General features: G+C 35.3%; 1 protein-coding gene across 1 annotated transcript in view; it reads left to right on the top strand.

The window, feature by feature from the left end:
• The window catches only part of TRMT1L (tRNA methyltransferase 1L), a 38225-nt gene that overhangs the window by 9109 nt on the left and 5339 nt on the right, over positions 1–23777 (top strand). The window contains exons 4-12 of the mRNA XM_003925283.3: positions 747–811; positions 2420–2549; positions 5003–5126; positions 5586–5665; positions 8915–9164; positions 9557–9769; positions 11354–11544; positions 20421–20499; positions 23407–23573. Coding sequence (XP_003925332.1) covers positions 747–811; positions 2420–2549; positions 5003–5126; positions 5586–5665; positions 8915–9164; positions 9557–9769; positions 11354–11544; positions 20421–20499; positions 23407–23573 — 1299 coding nt within the window. The remainder of the gene's footprint in view (positions 1–746; positions 812–2419; positions 2550–5002; positions 5127–5585; positions 5666–8914; positions 9165–9556; positions 9770–11353; positions 11545–20420; positions 20500–23406; positions 23574–23777) is intronic.

Below are 23777 nucleotides of genomic sequence, written 5' to 3' on the forward strand. Positions count from 1 at the left end.
ATCATTCAAAAAAGTAAAGAGACCTGATGTAAGATAAATTATCGGTTTAGTCTTAACAAGTAGGTTTTGAGAGGCTGACTAGATAATCAGTTACATATCCTTAATCGGCAATTGGAAATAGAGATCTGGCTCCTAGGAATGAATTAGTAGCTAGAGCTGTAATTTTGGATTCCTTTCCACTAGGGAGATAATTGGAATCATGAAAAGTGCTTAAATTGCCAAGAAAATGAGAATAAAAGTCACTTAGCCATCCAAGCATATGGAATATCTACATTTTAGGGCATGAGAGAAGGAAGAGGATCTGTAAAGAAGAAGAAGGGTGGGAACAGAACCAAGATAGTACCATATCATACGTGAAGAAGGGTCTGTATAATGGCAAATAACATTAATAGCATGAAGCAGAGACGAAGCCTAAGTAATAAGTTAAGGTGACAGAGAATACATGATAAAGCTGAGTCCCAAAGACACTAAATGACTAATGCAAGATAAAACAGATGGTCATGGCTGAACCAGAGTTCAAACTTAGATCCTTCTATATTTGTGTATATAGACACATATACATATATATGTATGCATACACATATATCTCATGTATAACAGCTGTGTAAACCAAAGCAATCTCATTTGAGTAATTATGACATTACAAATATATGAGTAATTCCAATTCTTATAAAACTTGCTTATAATTTTTGATGATTGAATATTTAATGAACAGTGATACGATAACCAGCCTTTCTTCATTCTAGGTTACAGGATGTGCATCTGTCACTTACCTTGTCGACCAGTGAAACCCAACATTATTGGAGAACAGGTAAACAGATATTAGATTGTTTCTTTTTAAATTTAGTCAGTTTTAAAGAAAGTATAATTTTTACTTACTGTGTAAGTAAAATGTGTATGTTCAGCAATGTAGTTTACTTTAAAATTCTGTATCAGTCCTTTTAGACTGTCATAGTAGGAAAACTATGAAATGGATGAAAAAAATTGCTATATTGAAGTTGTCACTTTATAGTTTTTAGTTTCAGTCAGATAAATTGCTCCTTTGTGTTCAAAATGAAAATTAACTCATTTACTGATTTTGGAATGGAAAATTTAGAGAGTAGTTTTTTTCTCTTAAGATTTTGGTCATGGAATAGGACCTTCCATTTCTGTGGTTTAGTAAATATCTTAGTATGTTTAAATTTCATTCATCTTCCCCATGACCTTCCTTTTAAGTTCAGTCTTTTAGAATCAAGAAACTTTCTGAAATCTTAGTAACTTTTTAAAAATACATGTGTTTATTTTTAGGGTTGATTTGACCTAAGTGGAATACAAACTATAAAATTTTTTAGTGACACTACCATGAATGTGTATCAGTTAATGGGTTCTCATTATTAAATTTTCTTTTGAGTCACTAAAAGCAGGATAGTGTTAAGGAAAAAAAAGTGTTCTGTAAGTAGTAGTCAAAACAGTGCCTTGTTCATCAGCCCAGTCCAAGATATTTTGAATATGATAATCACAGTACCAAAAGGAACTTTAGGGTTACGTGCTTGACTATTTTCTATTTGCTATAAGGTCCCAAGTGAAAAGGAGGTAGCAGCACTAAGTGTAAAAGGCATCAAAACTAGGAAAGATCCATTGGAGCAGTCTTTTTGTTCTCAGCTAAATGAGAAATTATGAAGTGAGAATTTCTTTATTTGGAAAACTCTACTTCTAATTATGTCTCTAATATTGAGCAGGGTGTTGGAGCTGGCTCACATTTTCAGAAATCTTTCAAGCTGGTTGTTTGGTATGGCCACCGTTAAAAATTATATAAACCTAAAAATGAATGAGTTATATTAAGAAAACAAAGTTAACAAATGTTCACCTCATATCACTGCTCTGCTGTATTTTAATATTATCTGTGTACTTACAGTTATTTACATCTATTATGTTTGCTGGGTGGCAATGCTCTGTAATGGTATAATACTGCACATCTCTTCCTAAATCCACATTCAGTGATGTTACATTGGTAGCTTAAAATCTATGACAGTTGTAGCTTGAAATTGGCTATGGCAGACTATTTATACCACAGAAATCTGCAGATACTACAAATCAGGGCTTTATTTTCCTGGAGAGCCAGTTACTAAACATTTACCAGAATACCACTACTAACATTATACCATTTATACATGCAACTTATAGAAAATACAATTATTTTCTGATTGGAATGAATGAGAAACGCTAGGAAATTAAACTTCTGGCCTATTGTAAAGTAAGATTTAAAAGCATATATAAATACAAGTAAGGAAGTTAAGATCCTTTCAAAGTCACAAGGCAAAATTAAAATTATCTTCTATGCCATTAAATCCAGTACACACTAATATCCTTAAATTTGCAAACTTATACTTCTGCTTTATTGTCTTAGTAACTTATTTAAACTAAATAATCTTTTTGATAGATATCCAGTAAAATGGGAGCCCATTATCATTGTATCATTTGTTCAGCAACAATCACCAGAAGGACTGATATGCTAGGACATGTTAGGCGCCATATGAATAAAGGAGAGACTAAATCCAGTTATATTGCAGGTAAGTGAGCCATCTCATTAACATGTTAATATGTAAATCCTTAAATAATGGTCCAGTTATTCTTTTCAGACATCAGGCAGACAAAATAATGCTGATTTAACCAAATAATTTAGTTGACTAGTCCATTACGTCAGGTTTTGGTTTCTTCCTGTAAGGTCTCCAAAAACATTTTAACATTCTCAACATATATATTTAATAAATGGTGTAGAAAAAAGTAAGTGACACTCAAGTGAATATAGGTATTTTAAGGAAAGATTATAGAATTGTATTCCCAGTGACAGCTTTTACAACCATAACTGTCATGTATATATTGTTAGAAAACACCGGAAGAAAGATATAGTGAAATAAAGACTGTTACTCTTAGTGATGTGAAATCATTAATAGCGGGTTACTACTTAGAGATCCCTTCTCAAGAATTAAGCCCTAATGTATTATATGTAACGAATAATGTTCGTTACATTATTCGAATAAGAATAATTCCTTTAAGAACTGAAAAAAAAAAGTCACTAAACTATTTTTCTATAAAGCTTAATTTTCTCACAGAACCTAGATTGAGAAAGGCTGATATTGTGAGATATGCGACATGCCTCTTCAGTGGCTAGAAAAGGATATGTAGCACAATGCTAGGGAAAGTTACTATTATTTGGCATTTTAGAAAGAAAGATATGGTTGCCATTTAGTTAACATTCTGAAATGTAATGTTACCAAGAAATCTAAACATAAAAGGATTCTCGATTTTCCCACGCATGCCGTATCTCATTTCTTAAATATTTAAAATATATGCCCATTCAAAAGTGGGCGAAGGATATGAACAGATACTTTACAAAAGAAGACATACATGAGGCCAACAAACATATGAAAAAATGGTCATCATCACTGGTCATCAGAGAAACGCAAATCAAAACTACATTGAGATACCATCTCCCGCCAGTTAGAATGGCGATCATTAAAAAATCTGGAGACAACAGATGCTGGAGAGGATGTGGAGAAATAGGAACACTTTTACACTGTTGGTATGAGTGTAAATTAATTCAACCATTGTGGAAGACAGTGTGGCGATTCCTCAAGGACCTAAAAATAGAAATCCCATTTGACCCAGCAATCCCATTACTGGGTATATATCCAAAGGATTATAAACCGTTCTATTATAAGGATACATGCACACAAATGTTCATTGCAGCACTGTTTACAATAGCAAAGACCTGGAACCAACCCAAATGCCCATCGATGATAGACTGGACAGGGAAAATGTGGCACATATACACCATGGAATATTATGCAGCCATCAAAAACGATGAGTTCGTGTCCTTTGTAGGGACATGGATGAACCTGGAAACCATCATTCTCAGCAAACTGACACAAGAGCAGAAAATCAAACACCGCATGTTCTCACTCATAGGCATGTGTCAAACAATGAGAACACATGGACACAGGGAGGGGAGCACTACACACTGGGGTCTGTTGGGGGGATATAGGGGAGAGACAGTAGGGGGTGGGGAGTTAGGGAGAGAGAGCATGGGGAGAAATGCCAGATATAGGTGATGGGGAGGAAGGCAGCAAATCACACTGCCACGTGTGTACCTATGCAACAATCTTGCATGTTCTTCACATGTACCCCCAAACCTAAAATGCAATTAAAAATAAATATATATATATATATACACATATATACACATCAGTATTTCATAAGTTTATAGCTAAATGATTCTAGCATGTTAAATGTAAAATCATTTTTTTATTGTTTTGTAGCCATTTCAATGTAATTTGTGACTTAAAATCATAATTATGAGAAACTATTCTGAAGTCTACCATGTTCAGGAAATACAGTGATTCTTAGTAAGCCATGCTAGCTAATGGAATGCAGCCATATGGAGATACTCATTTTCCAACAATTATACTATAGTAAAATATACTCAGCAAACAATGTCGTGTTTGACAAACCACAAAAATATTTTAGGATTTTGTACTGTCCTAGGGTGACTGTTCTTACATATTACAATGCAGACTTATTGATGTGCTAGACAGTCAAGATCAGGCGTCCCCAAACTTTTTACACAGGGGGCCAGTTCACTGTCCCTCAGACCGTTGGAGGGCCGCCACATACTGTGTTCCTCTCACTGACCACCAATGAAAGAGGTGCCCCTTCCTGAAGTGTGGTGGGGGGCTGGATAAATGGCCTCAGGGGACTGCATGCGGCCCTTGGGCCGTAGTTTGGGGACACCTGGTCAAGATAGTAAATTAACTTTCTTTCATTGATCAGATATTTAACTGAGTGTTACTCTTTTGCAGAGAGTGCTAAACAAATCAGTTCTTTGGTTTTGGTTTTTTTACATCTGCCCAATCATTTGTGTTAATACAACATAATATAAAGTTATTTTTCAAAATATATATTGTTTTAGATGTTTATAATTATTTTGTGTTTCCCTGGAAATCTTTTCTTTTTTCCATCTTAGCTTCCACTGTTAAATCACCTAATGAAATTTTGAAAGAGGCAGACACGGATGTACAAGTTTGTCCCAACTATTCTATACCTCAGAAAACAGATTCCTATTTTAATCCCAAAATGAAACTAAATCGGTAAGATAAATTGAAAATAGGGTTATGGGATGTTTCAAATTAGTGTAAATGTACCGTCTCGTAACCTTTGTGTTCTAATATATTAAAATTTAGAACTAGATGCAGAATAAAAATCATCTATTTAAACATTTTTCTCAGAAGGATTGTTTCTTTTTTTCTACCAAGCCAATGTCTTTATCAGAGAGTAAAATAGGCCTAACTTTATATAATTACTGAACAAGCTGGTGCTTTTGTGAGCAAGTTTTGTTTATAAATAAATATTTGTTAATAAATCCAACTGGATTCATAGTTTAATTTCACATACTTTTAGTTCTTACAGTATTAAATTGGGAATATGTTTTTAGGTCTCCTTTTCAAATACTGTGTACAGTAACTAGGAACCTCAATTCACTATTCTTAAATCTGTGATCATGAAGCCATGGTAAAGTAAAATTATTTCAGATTATGATTTCCTTGTAGGCAGCTAATATTCTGTACATTGGCTGCTTTGACTGAAGAACGAAAACCTTTGGAATGTCTAGATGCCTTTGGAGCCACTGGTAAGTGAGGACACTTTTTTGGAACCCCATTTTATTTATTTGACTTTACAGTATCTTTTCTTAGAAAATATATATGGGAAGTGATGTAAAAAAATTAAAGATCCAAGGCAAAATTTTTAATTTTTTACTGTGAAAAATTTTAAGTATATATTCAAGAGTATAATAAGTGAGTCCCTGTATATCCATCGTTGCTTACTTCAAAAATTAGTAGTTCATTCTCATTTTATCCTTGTCTTCATACCTCATATCCTAATCTTTTGATACCTATTAATTTGAAACAAATATCAGATATATCATTTCATCTGTAAGTATTTTAGTTGGATCTCTAACAGGTAAATATTTTTTCAAATAAAACCACTCTACTATCATCATACTTTAAAAAATTAGGAATAATTTTTAATATCAATTGTTTAGATATTCCCAATTATCTCATATGTTTTAAAAATCAAATCAGAATGCAGACAAAAGCTGTATTTCAATTGTTTGATATGTCTAAGTCTCTTTTAAATCTGTGGTTCCTTCTATCATTTTCTCTGTATGTGGTAATTGTTTCTTGAGCTAACAGGTCTTTTGACCTATAGAGTTTCCTGCAGTCTAGATTTTTGCTGATTGTATTGTTATGACTTATATAACATGTTCTCCTATTGCCTGTATTTTTGTAAATTGATCATTTGATTGGATTCAAATACAATTTTTTTGGCAATAATACTTGTTTGCTGCATACATCACAACCTGATGTATGGTTGTGTCTCTTTTTTGTGTTGTGATGATCATTGACTAGCCTTTAGACAGTGGAATAAAGTGAAATTTTAAACATGGAGAATATTTTTCCCAAAAGACTTAATGGTAGAGAAAAGATAATAGAAACAGTAGAACATTTCTAAAAAGCCACTGTATCCAATCCAAGTCTTTCTTCATAAATATTATAGGAGTACAGTCTTGGGGAGTTTGTGCCAAAAGAGTGAAAGCATGAGTTAGCTCTCCTTCCTAAACTCCTCTCCCCAGGGAAAAGTCGTGGTTAAAAGAATGGACTGTGGAACCAGACTGCCTCAGTTCAAATCCCAGCTTTATCACTTGCTAGTTGTATGAGCATAGGAAATTGTGCCTCAATTTGCTCATCTATTAAAAGAGGGGACTACTACTACTACCATGGTCATCATCATTAATACTGCCTCAGTATAAATATGGTAAAAGTGATGAGGTGATGCTTCTGACTATATCCCACGCCACGTGGATTTGAAATTTGAATCATTTTTTTTACTCCTTGTTTTCCTGTTACTGTTTCCATGTCTACTCAGCCACCAGGTCTGTTCTAATTTTTCTTTTCCAATATAACTCACATTTTCCATTCCATATCCACCAATTTAATGATTTGATAGCAAGCCTATTGCAGTAGCCTCTAAATGGTACCCTTGCTTCCAGTCATTTTTCTCCTCCAATTTGTCTTGCCTGTTATTGCTAAATAGCCTTTCCTCTGAAGCACCACATTAATAATGTTACTTATGAATCTAAAAAGTCATTCATCTTTATTGCCTAGAGTCCAAACTTCTCAGACTGCATTTAATTATCTCCTATATCTGATCCTAACCTGCTTGTGCAAATTTATTTCCCAGTATTTTTTTCACGATACACCTTTTTTCTTTACTTTTTTTTTTTTTTGAAACAGAGTTTCACTCTGTCACCCAGCTGGAGTGCAGTGGCACAATCTCAGCTCACTGCAACCTCCCCTTCTCCAGGTTCAAGTGATTCTCCTGCCTCAGCCTCCTGAGTAGCTGGGATTACAGGTGCCTACCACCACACCTGGCTAATTTTTGTATTTTTAGTAGAAACAGTGTTTTGCCGTGTTGGCCAAGCTGGTCTCAAAGTCCTGACCTCAGGTGATCCACCCATCTGGGCCTCCCAAAGTACTAGGATTACAGGCATGAGCCACCGCACCCAGCCGTTTTACTCACTTTTAAGCCTAAAGTCATTAAAGCTAATGTCTAAGGAATGTCTTTCCAGCCTTTTCTTTTAATGTGCCTTTGTAAACTTAGATCAGATCTGGAGCAGCCATTTTGCATGTTTTGCCATTCCTAAAATGAGGATATGAGAACTTAGACCTCACAAGCTTGTTGTGAAAATACGAAAAATACATATATGTGAAGTCCATAACACATGATATTTTTCCATTTATGAGACGTGTATGGAGAAGATGGTCAGTATTTCCAATCCATAAAGGGTTTTCTAATCCATATTGGTTGGGCTTGTGTTACCATCTCCCATTTTGTAATGAATGTCCCTTATGACTAGTAGATATGGAAAACCTGTGAGAAGGGCCCTTTTGTCTGAATTCTTAATCATTTGCTTACAAATTTGCTTTTGTGTTCTTTTTGAGATAGGGTCTCAGTTTTGAGATAGTGTCTTGGCACCATCTTGGCTCTCTGCAGTCTAGACCTCCTAGGCTCAGGTGATCCTCTCACCTCAGCCTCCCAAAAGTAGCTGGGACCACAAGCATGCACACCATGCCCAGCTAATTTTTGTATTTTTCTGTAGAGACAGAATTTTGCCACGTTGCCCAGGCTGATCTCAAATTCCTGGGCTTAAGTAATCCACCCACCTTGGCCTCCCAAAGTGCAGATATTATACGTGTGAGCCACCACACCCAGCGGCACATTTTTTTTTTTTTAATTCACAATGATGCTGTTGCGCAGTGTTTGAAAAGTACTGGTCTAGAAAAGCTTTTCATATTTTGGTCCATGAGGGTAAACTTCAGCAGAAGGAATTCCAACTTCCCATCCTCCCTTCAAGCAGAGTAACCTGATCGTATAAAGTAGTCTGTGGTAAGAAAAAAAGCAAAAAAGAAAACAACAAACATACATAGAGATTTTATTTGAACAAGGATCATAAAAAAGGTTTGTAAGAAGTATTAATGAAAATTTGTTAGACAGATTTTTAGTTATAACCTTTCTTGAGAAGCTTTGTAGTAAGAAAGAATCTTATTCTTTCTTACTACAAAGCTTCTCAAGGTTATAATTTTAATGTTTTCATTTTTAGTTATAACTAAACATAAATTTAATGTTTTCATTTTTAGTTATAACCTTTCTTGAGAAGCTTTGTAGTAAGAATCTTATTCTTTCTTACTACAAAGCTTCTAAAGGTTATAACTAAAAATGAAAACATTAAATTTTGAAATTATTTATTTATAAAATGCTGTTTTTCTTTAAACATATTATGATTATAAAACTCATTTTCCTCCCCATTTTTCCAAAGGGATCATGGGATTACAGTGGGCAAAACATCTTGGAAATGCAGTCAAAGTAACAATCAATGACTTGAATGAAAACTCTGTGACATTGATTCAGGAAAACTGCCATTTAAACAAATTGAAAGTGGTGGTGGACAGTAAGGAAAAGGAAAAGAGTGATGATTTTCTTGAAGAAGGAGAGAAAAATCTTGGTAATATTAAGGTGACCAAAATGGATGCCAATGTGCTGATGCATTTGAGATCTTTTGATTTCATGTAAGTAGAAAAGATTTGCCATGTCACTTTCTAAACTTACCTGGAATTTTGGGGATGAGGGGTAGTTAAAAATTAAGACAGTTTGTTGTTATTTATTTATTTAAATTAATGCCATTTTTTGACATTGGCCTAAGGTATGCAGCATGAAAATTTTCTAGTATTTGAAATAAAATACCTGGTCATGTCACTTTTCCTCTAACCCAAATTTATTTTTACATGTCTCATATATCATATTATCATTTTATTACTTAATTTAAAAACAGAATTATGTACTTAAAATAGATTTGCAGTGTACTTTTACATCCATGGAATTTTATTAGAAATAGTTACAATGGTATAATTTTTGTTACTAATATGACTTTAAAATATGTCTGTATTCTTTCTGATTTTAGACATCTAGACCCTTTTGGAACATCTGTGAATTATCTAGATTCTGCATTCAGAAATATAAGAAACCTTGGCATAGTGTCAGTGACTTCTACAGATATCAGTTCTTTATATGCCAAGGCACAGCATGTTGCCCGGCGTCACTACGGATGTAACATTGTCCGAACTGAATATTACAAGGAACTGGCAGCCAGAATTGTTGTAGCTGCAGTGGCAAGGTACCAAATTGCCAACGATATACTTAGTGATTTTTAGTATTTGATCAAGAGAGATAATATTACACGAAGTACCTATGTTATTATTAAAAATATGCACAAAACATAAATTCTGTATTCCTTATCTATAATATTAGTTTTTAATCTTACATGGTATCTGTTGTAAAAAAAAAAAAAAAAAAAAAAAAACACTTATGCCTGAAATATCCAGTTGACTCTCCAATTAAAATGTTGCTGAAATAAAGTAGTAAGAAAGAGGAACATAAAAGTGAAAGTTAATTTCTGGTTTATTTGAACAGTGTAGGGTAGATAAAGGATAGCAATATGAAAGGAAAAGCAAAAAATTATTTTGTTCTGTTTTGTTGCCATGTTGCCCAGGATGAAACAAGCCTCCTGGCCAACATGGTGATATCTTGTCTCTACTAAAATACAAAAATTAGCCGGGCATAGTGGCACACACCTGTAGTCACAGCTATGATTACAGGCTGAAGCACTAGAATCACTTGAACCCAGGAGGCAAATACTGCAGTGAGCAAAGATTGCTCCACTGCAGTCAGCCTGGGCAACAGAGCAAGACTCTGCCTCAAAAAGAAACAGTCATTTCTTTTATATTCATTCCATTTTATCTTCTTTATTTATATAGTTTGAATAAAATGATGCCTGACAAACTTGACTCTGCAAAATGATCTTATAAAATGGGAAGTTCTCTCCATTTCCAACCAGGATTTCCAAACAGAATTTAAAAGCAGTTATTTTTAAAAGGGTGACTTTTTGGATTACTTAACTATATGCAGATTATCCTAGAATAATATAATATAAATGGACATTGTGAATATAGATAATGATGATCAGCCAGCTCACTCACCAGTTCTAATACTAGTTTCACAGCATTTAAGTGGAAATTTCTACCTCAGCATAAATATAGATTATTAGACTTCATAGATCTTCAGACCTTCAGGGTTGTTTCTAATTACCTGAAAACTGATGTTCACTTTATGCATGCTAAGGACCTACTGCACTTACTTAAAAATGTCTATAATATCAGCAAATTCAGAGTGATATATACATATATAAACTAAATTTAGTATATGATTGCAGAGTACATAAATGATATATAATACAGCTTAATCTAGAAAGTCTGTAAAATTAATGGTGGAAAGGACTTTGACTATTCTTTTTTCACTGAATTTTCAGTAGCATACTATCCTGCATATAGTCATTACTCAATAAATATATAATGTTTGGAAGAAGCTTTTATAGGAAATAAAATAGATAAAAAGGAAAAATGTGGTGGTGATAAGAAACAAAGTGAAAATGACTGAAAACCAGAAAATACTGCCCTATTGAGAGGATATCATCAGAGAAAATGTCTAGAAACTGAAGACCCTGCCAAGCATCTTTTATTTCCTGTGTTTCAATTTCTGTAAGAGTTACAGTAATGATCATTTAAAAGCACTGGTACTGAGAATCGAATTTTTCTTGATGTCCCATAACTTACCCATAGTCTAATGTCCAGGTTAGTATTAGTATAATGCCAAACAAAGGAAAATGATAAGCCCACAAAATAACTTTAAAAATTTATTATAGAGCCGCAGCCCGATGCAACAAAGGCATAGAAGTACTGTTTGCAGTGGCTCTGGAACATTTTGTGTTGGTAGTTGTGAGAGTTTTGAGGGGACCTACTTCAGCAGATGAAACAGCCAAGAAGATTCAATACCTGATCCATTGTCAGTGGTGTGAAGAGAGAATTTTTCAGAAGGATGGTAATATGGTAGAAGGTAAATTCAAGTTATGTGTTATGTTTATCTGTAATCCTCCACTGAATAAGCCTTTATCACATCCCTAATTATACATATTGTTGTCCTTTCATTTTAAAGATTACAGTGCTAACTTTGTTACTTCCTATACTGGATTTCCTTTTGTCAACAGACAAGACATTCGTGTGAGTTTATTAAAGTTATTTAGTCATGCTGTACGATATATGCTTTCTAGCTCTGCCCTCTCTCAAAACATCTAGAAATAACTTAGTTTCCACTCTCAACTAATTTTAGGAACCTAAGTCAGATTACCTTTTTGACCAGGCTGTTACAAATCATTAATTTTATAAAAATAATTTTGATGTTTCTGGCTGTGTATAAAAGCCTTCAGTTGTAAAATGTATTCAGTAAACATTTATTGAGCCTTTACTATATGCCAGGCCTGGGGATGGGAAACAAAGAAAAAAGCTGTGTTTATACCTTCATGAAGCTGTTTCTGTTTGTTTCAGTTCTGGGACATGGAAACAGTTGCTCATTGTTTTCTTGGTATTTTATAATATGAATTTTTGAGTTTAGCACTTGTTGTGTAAGTTGTAGATTTTTTTTTTCTCATTTTGTCACGTTTGCTTTTTTTTTTTTTACAAAATCTGTCTTGCAGAAGTTTTTTGTTGCTAATTGAATGTTTAGGTAGTCTGGATTTTATCTGTAGTAACAGAGCTTTCTTATTTCTAGATTATTCAGAGCAGATTATGTTGTATTGAATAGTACACCTTTCCTCCACTGATTTGAGAATACCGTCTTTATCTTACGGAGTTCCACATGTATTTGAGTTTGTTTCTGGATTTTCTATTCTGTTCCGGTGGATGGATATTTATTCATACACATCTATCACACTGTTTTGACTACAGAGGCTTTTCATTGCCATTTAATACTTGTTAATGGCAATCCCTACTCAAAGCTCTTTGTTTTCAGTGTTCCTGTATTGATCTTTTGTTAACCCCTTCATACAAAAGTAAATTATAACCCAGTGGCCTATTATTTTGATCACATTAAACTGGGGAGAATAGATACTGTGCTTTTTGAAGCTTCCTACAAATATATTATGCTTTTCATTGGTTCAAGTACTTTAGTATATTGTTAACTGGTGTTGGTAATGGAGAACATTCTGTCATGTTCCTTATTTTTAGTTTCCTCTAGTGCTTTCTAGTTTTTAATTTTTTCAGATAGAGTCTTACTTTGTCACCCAGGCTGGAGTACAGTGGTACGATCTTGGCTCACTGCAACCTCTGCCTCCCGGGCTCCAGCACTTCTGCCTCAGCCTCCCAAGTACCTGGGTCTACAGGCACACACCACCAGGCCCAGCTACTTTTTGTATTTTTAGTAGAGATGGGGTTTCACCATGTTTGCCTGGCTGGTCTGAAACTCCTGACCTCTAGTGATCTGCCTGCCTCATCCTCCCAAAGTGCTGGGATTATAGTCATGAGCCTCTAGTGCTTTCTGATTAAAGCATAATACTGGCTTTTCATCTGCAATATGTATCATTTATCACATTAAGGAAGAATACTTCATTTCCACTTTTATTGTATTTATCAAGATGTTGAATTTTGTCATAATGCATTTTCAACATCTGTGGAGATGATTATATGGTTTTTCTCCTTAGGCTTAACTGTAATAAAAGTGTCCAGTATAGAACCAAAATGGATTTTTTAGAATAAACTACTGTCAGGTAGTATTCTTTTAATACATTGCTGAATTTTATTCGCTAATTTTTAAAGGATTTTTTTGTTTCAGTATTTATAAATGAGAAGCTATATAGTTTTCCATTGCAGCATAATTTTAGTTGGGCTTTGATCTCTGAGTTTACACTCCCTTCAAAAATAATTTAGAATGCTTCCCTTTTTTCAATTCTTAGAAATCGAAAAACTGATCGTTTAGTATTGGAATTATGTGTTCCTTAAAGGTTTAATAGTGTTCACCTAGCATTTGTGTTTTATTTACGTAGGATTGAGCTAAGTGTTGTCTAATAATTTCTTTTAATTTCCTTGGTTCCTATGGTCATATTCCCTCATATATTTTTATTTATCCTTTCTGCCATTTTTCTTTTCTAGGTAAGAGTCTGGTTTATATATTTTATGTAATTGTTTTTCTTAATGTTTACTTTTAGTAGTAAATACGTATATACTTCTGTAATTTGGATTTATTAAGTTTTAAGTAATATCTTTGGCTCCTTGATATCTCAAATGAGATAATTAGCTTCCCATTTTCCATTTTTCCCTGCCTAACTTTTGTTTGTTGTACCATCTCAATGTTATTAGAATATGTAACACTTAACATTCTGTTTTGCCAGATTAATCTCTACATTTAAAATACTCTGTGTATGTCCTCAGTCTTTTTGCCATATTTTCTCTGGTCATCTCTTATTTGGTTGAGTTTAACTTTCTCAGTTTACTCAAAGAGCTCATGAGAAAAATACTACTTTGTTTCCTTCATGTTCAAAGCTTTTCTTTGCCCAAAGCATGGCCATAGCCTGTATACTTAGAGTTTAAATAATTTCTTTGAGTGCTTTATAGAAGTTCTTGTGATTTCTCCTTCTTATATATGTGACATGATCATTTTGCTGGCTCTGCAAGGGAATTTTTATTTATTTTTGAAGTCCTGTAAGTTACTAGAATATATCCTTCTAGCTAGATCATGGTGTGCCCATTAAACATATAGTTTAAAATTTTCTTTCATTGCAAGAAAGTTTTCTTAAATATTCACTTAATTCTGACATTTGTCTTACCTTTATACTATTAAGCCTATGTTAGATCTCCTCAGCCTGTACCTGTCTTCTTTAACTATCATTTTACCTCTAAAAATGTGGATATAGATTATAATTGTTACATCTTCTCCATATATTGGCCCTTTTATCATTGTGAAATGTTCCTCGTTATCCCTATGGATATACTTGTCTAAAAGTCTGTATTAACTGATGTTAATATAAACATTGCTCTTATAGCTACTGCTTGCATAATTTATTTCTTCACATAGTTCACTTTCAACTTACAGGTGTCTTCTTGGATCTTTTTTCTTTTTTTTTTTTACCCAGTCTGATCATGTCTGACTCTTGATGAGATATTTAGACCATTTACATTTAATGCAGCTTGTGTTTTTTAAATCAGACATTTGTTTTATTTTTTTTAATTAATTTATTTTTGAGACTGAGTTTCACTATGTCGCCCAGGCGGCAGTGTAGTGGCACGATCTTGGCTCACTGCAACCTCTGCCTCCCAGGCTCAAGCAGTTAGTTCTCCTGCCTCAGTCTCCCAAGTAGCTGGGATTACAGGCACCTGCCACCATGCCTTGCTAATTTTTGTATTTTTAGTAGAGATGGGGTTTCACCATGTTGGGGCTGGTTTCAAAGTCCTGCTCTCAAGTGATCCGCTCACCTCAGCCTCCCAAAGTGCTGAGATTACATTACGAGCTTGAGCCTCCACGCCTGGCCCAGCCATTAATCAAACATTTTAAATAACTTTTGACTTGATAAGTAATAACTGTAAAGCAGTGATTTGTTTTCGCATTTTATTTGCAATCATACAGAACTTAGAATAAACAAGTATATCCTACAAAAAAGTCATCTCATTCAGAATTTTTATCAATTTGTAATACCTGTTTAAAAAGTCCAACAGCTGGGCCTAGTGGTTCATGCCTGTAATCCCAGCACTTTGGGAGGCTGAGGCAGACAGACCACCTGAGGTCAGGAGTTGGAGACTGGCCAAGATGGTGAAACCCCATCTCTATTAAAAAGACAAAAATTAGCTGGGCATGGTGGCAGGCGCCTGTAATCCCAGCTACTCAGGAAGCTGAGGCAGGGGAATTGCGTCAACTTAGGAGGCAGGAGGTTGCAGTGAGCTGAGATCGTCCCGTTGTACTTTTCTGGGTAAAAGAGTAAGACTCTGTCTCAAAAAAAGAAAGCAAAAAAAAAAAAAAAAAAATCAAATAGTTCCATACATCTTACTAATAAAATAATAATCTCTGCCTGACTCCCTGAAGTAAACAGTTAAAATCTCACAGTTGTTTCTTCTAATGCTTACATTCATATTTCTAAATAACCTGCTTATAATGCATCTAACTTCCTTCCATGCAGAAAGAGTATTTGGCTTTTTAAACCAATCCAGTCACATGCATGTTCTCCTCACTACTTTGGACTACATCAATATTTAGTGTTTATATGTTTATAAATATATTGTTCACAAATTGTATTAGCTGTCTATTGCTGTGTAACCAATCACTCCAAAATTATTGGCTTTAAACATTTATTATCCCATAGTTTCTGTGAGTCAAGAATCTAAGCATGGCTTAGCTGGGTTCACTAGCACAGGGTCTCTCACAAGGCCACAGATCAAGCTGTTGGTCAGTGGTTTGTGCCAGCAGTCCCAGCTACATGGGAGGCTGAGGCAGGAGGATCACTTGAACCCAGTAGTTCAAGGCTGCAGTGAGCTGTCGTTACACAGCTGAACTCCAGCCTGGGTGATAGAGAGAGATGCCATCTCCTTTAAAAAAAAAAAATAAGGCAAGTCAGAAGAACCAGAGAGTGAGTTTGAGTGCAAGCAAGATAGAAAAGGTCTCTTGTAACATAATCTCAAAGTAATACGCCATTACTTTTGCCATATTCTAGTTGTTAGAAACTTGTCTCTAGATCCAGTGCCTACTCAGGGGAAGGGTATTAGACAAAGGTTTGAATACCAGGAGGCAGGGATTATTGCTGATCATTTTAGAAGGCTACTGCAGCACAGATAAACCATATGAATCTGGGCATGGTGACTCATACCTGTAATCCCTTCAGGAGGCCAAGGTAGGATTGCCTGAGATCAGGAGTTCAAGAGCAGCCTGGGCAACATAGCAAGACCCTGTCTCTACAAAAGTAAAAATAAAAGATTATTTATTTATATAATAATGTTTCCTTTCTTAGACAACTCTTTGGTAACTCTGGAATTAATACTTACTGTACTTGTTACCTTCTTTGAAAAATAACTTTTTATAATCCATCTCTAAACTCTTTGCTACATTTCCAATGCTTTTTTCAGCATAGATAAGCACATTAGGTAATCTTTGGCTTTCGATTTCACTCTCCTAGAGACAGTCCTTGTGCTCTAGTTTGGATTGTTTGTTTTCTGTATCTGCTGAAATCTGTTGTCCAAAGGCTTCTGTTTAACCATCATCCTGGAATTTTTCTTTGACTTTCTTTTTGTGATAAATCTCATATCGCAGATCCTGTGCATTTTCCCACTTTCCTTGTTTACTTCTTCATTTCAAATGAACACTTTTACCTATAGATTGCTGAGAAGTATTGCATGGCCGAGTACAGAATTCTAGGATGGAAATCATTTTTCCTCAAAATGTTCAAGGTATTATTCCATTGTTTTCTAGCTTCCAATGAGAGGTCTGCTGTCTGTCATATTATTTTCTCTCTGAATGCTCTTAAAATATCTCTTCTAAACCCAATATTCTAAAATAATTTTGAGATAACATGTATATGAATTCATCTTTTTAAATTCATTTTACTGGATAATCTCTGAGTCTTATTTATTTATTTTATGTCGTTGTTGAGGCAGAGTCTCACTCTGTTGCTCAGGCTGTAGTGAAGTGGCTCACTGCAACCTTCACCTCCTAGGTTCAAGCAATACTTGTGCCTCGGCCTCCTGAGTAGCTGGGATTACAGGTTGTTGCTGTTGTTTTGTTGTTCAGTTCTCCTGTTTCTTAACATTCTGTTTTGTAATTTTGTTCTCTATTATGGTAGATCTCACATGTCTGGTGGTCTTTGGTTGTCCACGGTGAAAAACTGTTTTGAAACACTTGGGGCAGAGCTATAAACCAGTGGATTTTACTGTAATAAGAAGATACCAGTCTGCTTTTTTTCATAGGACAACCCCAAATACCAGCAAGTATATATAGATTTTTTCTCTTGGACTGGTAAATTTTTCCAGAGAGGAACTGGCTAATCTTTTAGCAGCTCTGGGAGAGCCTCACTGGGGACAGAGACTGGAGAGCAGATTTTTACTTAATCCCTCTGTTTTCAGACATCTCACTGTCAACTGTACTCAAAACTCCTGGTTCCATGTCCTCGATAGTTTAGCCTCACCAAAGATTAACTTGGTCTTTTGGAATGGGGAAGACACAGAAGCCTGATTTTTATTAGAGACAATCTGGAATTTTAATTGAACCTTTAAAAATTGTAACAAGACCTCTTTTTTGCAATACCTCTCTATAGTCACCTTCAGAGACAATCATTTCCTCAATTTTCAGGCCTTTGCAGAGTCCCACAACAGTAATGAACTTTGTTTTCTTGGTTGCCCATCTATCCATTTCAGGCTTAGGCTTTAGATTTCTCTAGTTATCTAAATAATCTGTTATTCCATTATATATGTGATTCCTGCTTCTGAAATTTTACTGGCATCTCTCATCTTTTGTTACCTCTTCTCCCATTTTATTTATTCTTGTGGTTTAATTTTTGTTCCTTGCCATCATTTGATTTAAGCATTAAGATACAGCAGAGATAAAGTGTATGTTTAATCTGTTGCATTTAAATAGAAGTCTCAGAATATTTTTTAATTCTTCATCTGGAATTGCTTTTCTTACTTATATACTGGTAACACAGAAATACTAGTTTTCTTTCTTGTTTACCTCTTCATTATTTGCTGCTGGTAACTTGAAATGATAGCCCTGCCCCTCAGAGAGGAAATTTGCTGATGCTAATCTAGATCTGAGAAATCCTAGCAAACAGGCTTGGGAAAAGGCAGGTTTGTATGATAAGATTATTTAGCAAAGTACATTAAGATACAAACTAATGGCCGGGCGCGGTGGCTCAAGCCTGTAATCCCAGCACTTTGGGAGGCCGAGGCGGGTGGATCACGAGGTCAAGAGATCGAGACCATCCTGGTCAACATGGTGAAACCCCGTCTCTACTAAAAATACAAAAAATTAGCTGGGCATGGTGGCGCGTACCTGTAATCCCAGCTACTCAGGAGGCTGAGGCAGGAGAATTGCCTGAACCCAGGAGGCGGAGGTTGCGGTGAGCCGAGATCGCGCCATTGCACTCCAGCCTGGGTAACAAGAGCGAAACTCCGTCTCAAAAAAAAAAAAAAAAAAAAAAAGATACAAACTAATAATTCATTTGTGCTGTCTGCCTGTGGTAAGTGGCTGTAGCTGACAGAACTATACTATAAATCGCTATCCTGAGTTGCATGATGACTGCTTATAAGTACTCGTAGTTTAGTGATGTAACGGTTCAAGAGAAAACTTCTTGAGTATACTCATATTTGAGGAACATAGTTCTCATCAAAACTTATGTCAGTGCTAACCACACCCTTTCATCAAAGCTTAAATAATACTGAAAAGTAGATCTAGAAGCAGTGAAGGATACTTTTAAGTAAATGTAAAATAAGATCTCATAACCATGCACTATACCAATAATGGTACTGAACAGCAGAGTGATACTATCAGCTAGCAAGAGGCTATTGACTTATGTTCCTGCCACCATAATCTTTGATTCTGAATATATCTGGGACTGATTGATTAGATCAGGCCATTCTGAGAAAGTGAATGATCAACGCAGGAATATCCTGAAGTGGAGGGAATTAGTTGGAGAATTTCTGATATAAAATCACTATTTGGGCCTTGTGTGGATTTAAAAGTTCCATAGTCAAATACTGCCCCATTTTGGAAACTAAGAATAGTTTTACTATCTCCCCAGTTTCCTTTTGATTGTATCAGGCCTCTCATTCATTGCTTTTAAGACCAAATTAGATTCTTCTAGCACATTTTGAAGGCTGAATATGAGTCAAACATAGGGAATAGAGTAACTCATTTTCTTTTTTTTCTTTTTTTTGAGACGGAGTTTCGCTCTTGTTACCCAGGCTGGAGTGCAATGGTGCGATCTCGGCTCACCGCTACCTCCGCCTCCTGGGTTCAGGCAATTCTCCTTCCTCAGCCTCCTGAGTAGCTGGGATTACAGGCACGCGCCACCACGCCCCGCTAATTTTTTGTATTTTTAGTAGAGACGGGGTTTCACCATGTTGACCAAGATGGTCTCGATCTCTTGACCTTGTGATCCACCCACCTCCGCCTCCCAAAGTGCTGGGATTACAGGCATGAGCCACCGCGCCCGGCCCAGTAACTCATTTTCTTTCCAACTGCAGGAAAGTTAACTTATGAAAAATACCTACATTTTGATTGGTATGTTGGTTACATGGATGTATACATTTGTTAAAACTCATCAACCTTTTTATATAAAATACATATATATTCTTCCACATTAATGATTCCTTAATCAGTTAATTTTGAAATATGATCTCTTGTGAACTTTATAAGACTTTTTCCTTCTTTATATTATTTTATGTGGTATATTAAGTTAATACCAGGTACATCTCTAATAAGCCATTTGACATGAATTTCCACAACCTCTCTTAAGCTTTAATCCTCTGATATGTGTAATTGAGATTTTAACAGTACCTGCTACAGAGTTGTAAGGATTTAAATTAAATATATATATGTCTGTGTGTGTGTATACACACAGACACACACATATATATACACATATACACACACAGTTGTAAGGATTTAAATTAAAAATATGTGTGTGTGTACATACATATATGTACACACATATATAAAATACTTAGCATAATACCTGGGTGTATATATATGTGTATATATATACACACATATATGTACACATATATATATACATATACATGTGTACACATACACACATACACACATTCATAAAATACTTAGCATAATATCTGGCACATAGATCCTCAGTGTATAGTAGCTGCAAATTACTATTAATATAACCATTACTACTATTTGTATTAGTCATTTCTCCTTTGATTTCTCCTTTTATTGTCTTTTTCCAGAAAACCCTTATAGACAGCTGCCTTGTAACTGTCATGGAAGCATGCCTGGAAAGACAGCAATAGAACTTGGACCTCTGTGGTATGTGACTAGCCATAACAACATAAAATTTGATTTATTGATTGATTTATTAATTGCAGATTTTTATTATGTGTGGTAAAAGACAAGTAAATTTAAATTTAATATTTAAGTCTAGGCAACTCATTATGACTCTTCTCCTCCTATCAACCTGAGGTGTTTTCTATTTTCAGATTTTTCTCTACCATTATTCTCTTGTAGTTTGTGACAAAACTAAGAGGCAGTGGTGAAAGAGAAGCCTGGATGATTGGAAACTAGATAATTTATTTCTGAATAGTAAGAAAGAAGCTTTTTTAAATTTATCATTGCAGATCTAGCATATGATTTTAAAATGATCACAATAACTTTTTACAGAAAAGTTATATAAAAGGTCCTAGAGGAATTGGTTTTAAGTGAGATGGACATGTAAAAGTGTCTGCCTTTGTTTTAGGTAAAGTTATTTAGATGGGGCACAGTTGGAAATACTTAATGTGTATATGCTTTCATATCATTGGTAACAAGTTATCGTACCTTAAAGTTGAATTGCTTTTAATCAGAATCCTTACCTTAAGTTTGTTAGTAGAGATTCCACTGCAGCCTCCATGGGTTCAAGCAGTTCTTCTACCTCAGCCTCCCAAGTACCTGGGAGTACAGGCATGTACCACCATACTCAGCTAATTTTGTATTTTTTTAGTAGAGATGGGCTTTCTCCATGTTGGTCAGGCTGGCCTTGAACTTCCAACCTCAGGTGATCTGCCTACCTTGGCCTCCCAAAATGCTGGGATTACAGGCGTGAGCTACCATGGCCCCACTGAGATTCTTATAGAAATTCAAGATTCCTAACAACATTGTAACAAGAATTATTGCAAATTTCTTCTCATTACTTTATAATTATGGTGAAGGCTTAAGTACCTACTAAACCTAGAAATTGCCGGTAAATGTTTTTGTACTGATGCTTATTATTTTCTCTTATGAAGACCTAGCCAGCCTTACCTTCTAGTTTTACTGAAAATAGTTCTCACTTCCCTGTAGCATCTGCTACACATTGATCCTACTCACCGATTCAGAACTGGGAAAATTAAAAATAGCAGGTTATTGGATCCAGAAGGAAGATTTTCTTGCCTAACTGCCTTATTTTACAAATAAGTGCTTAAGTGTTTTTAAGTGCTTGCTAAAACTAACTGAAAAAATTAGTACCATAGTCAAGGCTAGAACTTAGGTTTTCTGACTCCAAGTACTGAATTCTTTTATTATCTTTTATTCTTGAGACAGAGTTCCACTTTGTTGCCCAGACTGGAGTGCAGCGACACAATCTCGGCTCACTGCAACCTCCGCCTTTTGAGTTCAAGCAATTCTCCTGCCTCAGCCTCCTGAGTAGCTGGAACTGCAGGCATGTGCCACTGCACCCAGCTAATTTTTGTATTTTTAGTAGAGAGGGGGTTTCACCATGTTGGCCCGGCTGGTCTTGAGCTCCTGACTATGCCTGCCTTGGCCTCCCAAAGTGCTCGGATTACAGGCATGAGCCACCACTCCTGCCGGAATTCTTAATAAAACTTTATGATTTCCATATCAGAGCTATTGTTCATGTCTTTACACTTATCCAGAATACCTTCCCCTCTCTGCCACCTCCAATTCAAATTGTACTTTCTTTTTGAAGTCTCTCCTTAGTGCTTCAACTCAATACAATCTCTAAATTCCTTTCAGTATTGATCACATATTTTATACTTTAAAATCATATATTCTTTCATATATACCTAACAACAGGAGCTACCATACATTGAGGATATATAGAGTTTTATTTTACATTACGTGACAAGGAATGTAAGATTCAAAAGTAATAATTACTCAAGATTACTATAGCTAGCCCGGCATAGTTGCATGCATCTATAGTCCCAGCTACTCAGGAGGCTGAGGCAGCAGGATCCCTTGAGCCCAGGAATTCAAGTTTAGCCTGAGCAACATAGTGAAACCCTGTCTCTTAATAAAAAGATCACATAGCTGGTAAGTGGTGGAGCCAGGATTGGAATCCAGTTTATCTTACTCAGAACTTCATATTTTGTCCATTATACCTATGATTCTCGAATTAAATGGGAAGCATATCAGATTCACCCCAGGCCATTTGTTAACCATACCATCACCACATGTAATTCTCATATATGTGCCCCCATCCTGTCCCAGCCTACCACCGTAAACACACCAGAATTAAGATTTTCTATTAGTGACTAGAATGCGCATTGTGAAAACCTCTTCATTGCTCTATTTTCCTGTCTAGATTGATAGGCTTTTATAAGGTCTACACTGTATATTATATTTCGGTATATCCTCCACATACCCTCTATATACCACAGTACTGTATACCTTATGATAGCTCAATAAATTTTTTTTATTAAGGTAACATACACATATAATATTTTCCTTCTTTACCATTTTTAAGTATATAACTTTAGCGGTAATAAATAACATTTATATTCTTTTTCCCTTCTTCATCACCCTCTCCCTTCTCCCCTTCCCAGACTCAATAAATTCTTGTTTATTTAATGTGAATTAAGTTTCCTTGACTAATACTACTAGTTTAGAAAACTGATATGATAAAATGAGTGGCAAATAGAAAATAAATAGTTTTAGGCCAGGTGTGGTTTCTCACACCTGTAATCCCAGCACTTTGAGAAGCCAAGGTAGGAGGATCCCTTAAGCACAGTAGTTTGAGATGAGACCCCATCTCTATTAAAAAATAATAAAATAGCCTAGGTACACGGTGAGACTCTGTCTCAAAATAATAATAATAAAATAGTTTTAAATTAAATAATAAATTTTTAAAATTTAACTCTATCATATGATTAATTATATATTTTACTTATAAATTATAAGAACTTATTTTTAAAATAAAAACATTTCTCAAACTCAGTTCTCTGTATCTTCTTTTCTTTTCAGGTCAAGTTCGCTTTTCAATACTGGATTCCTCAAGAGAATGCTATTTGAATCTCTGCACCACGGTTTGGATGACATTCAGACCCTAATAAAGACATTAATCTTCGAATCAGAGTGTACACCTCAAAGTCAGTTTTCAGTTCATGGACCTTCCCATCTCAACAAGCAAGGTAGCTAATAGAACACTAGCTTACTAGCTTAAAATTTCTTACCAAAAATACTGTATCGGCCGGGCGCGGTGGCTCACGCCTGTAATCCCAGCACTTTGGGAGGCCGAGGCGGGTGGATCACGAGGTCAAGAGATCGAGAACATCCTGGCCAACATGGTGAAACCCCGTCTCTACTAAAAATACAAAAATTAGCTGGGCATGTTG

Source organism: Saimiri boliviensis, chromosome 19, assembly GCF_048565385.1.
Source record: "Saimiri boliviensis isolate mSaiBol1 chromosome 19, mSaiBol1.pri, whole genome shotgun sequence".
Classification (NCBI taxonomy): domain Eukaryota; kingdom Metazoa; phylum Chordata; class Mammalia; order Primates; family Cebidae; genus Saimiri; species Saimiri boliviensis.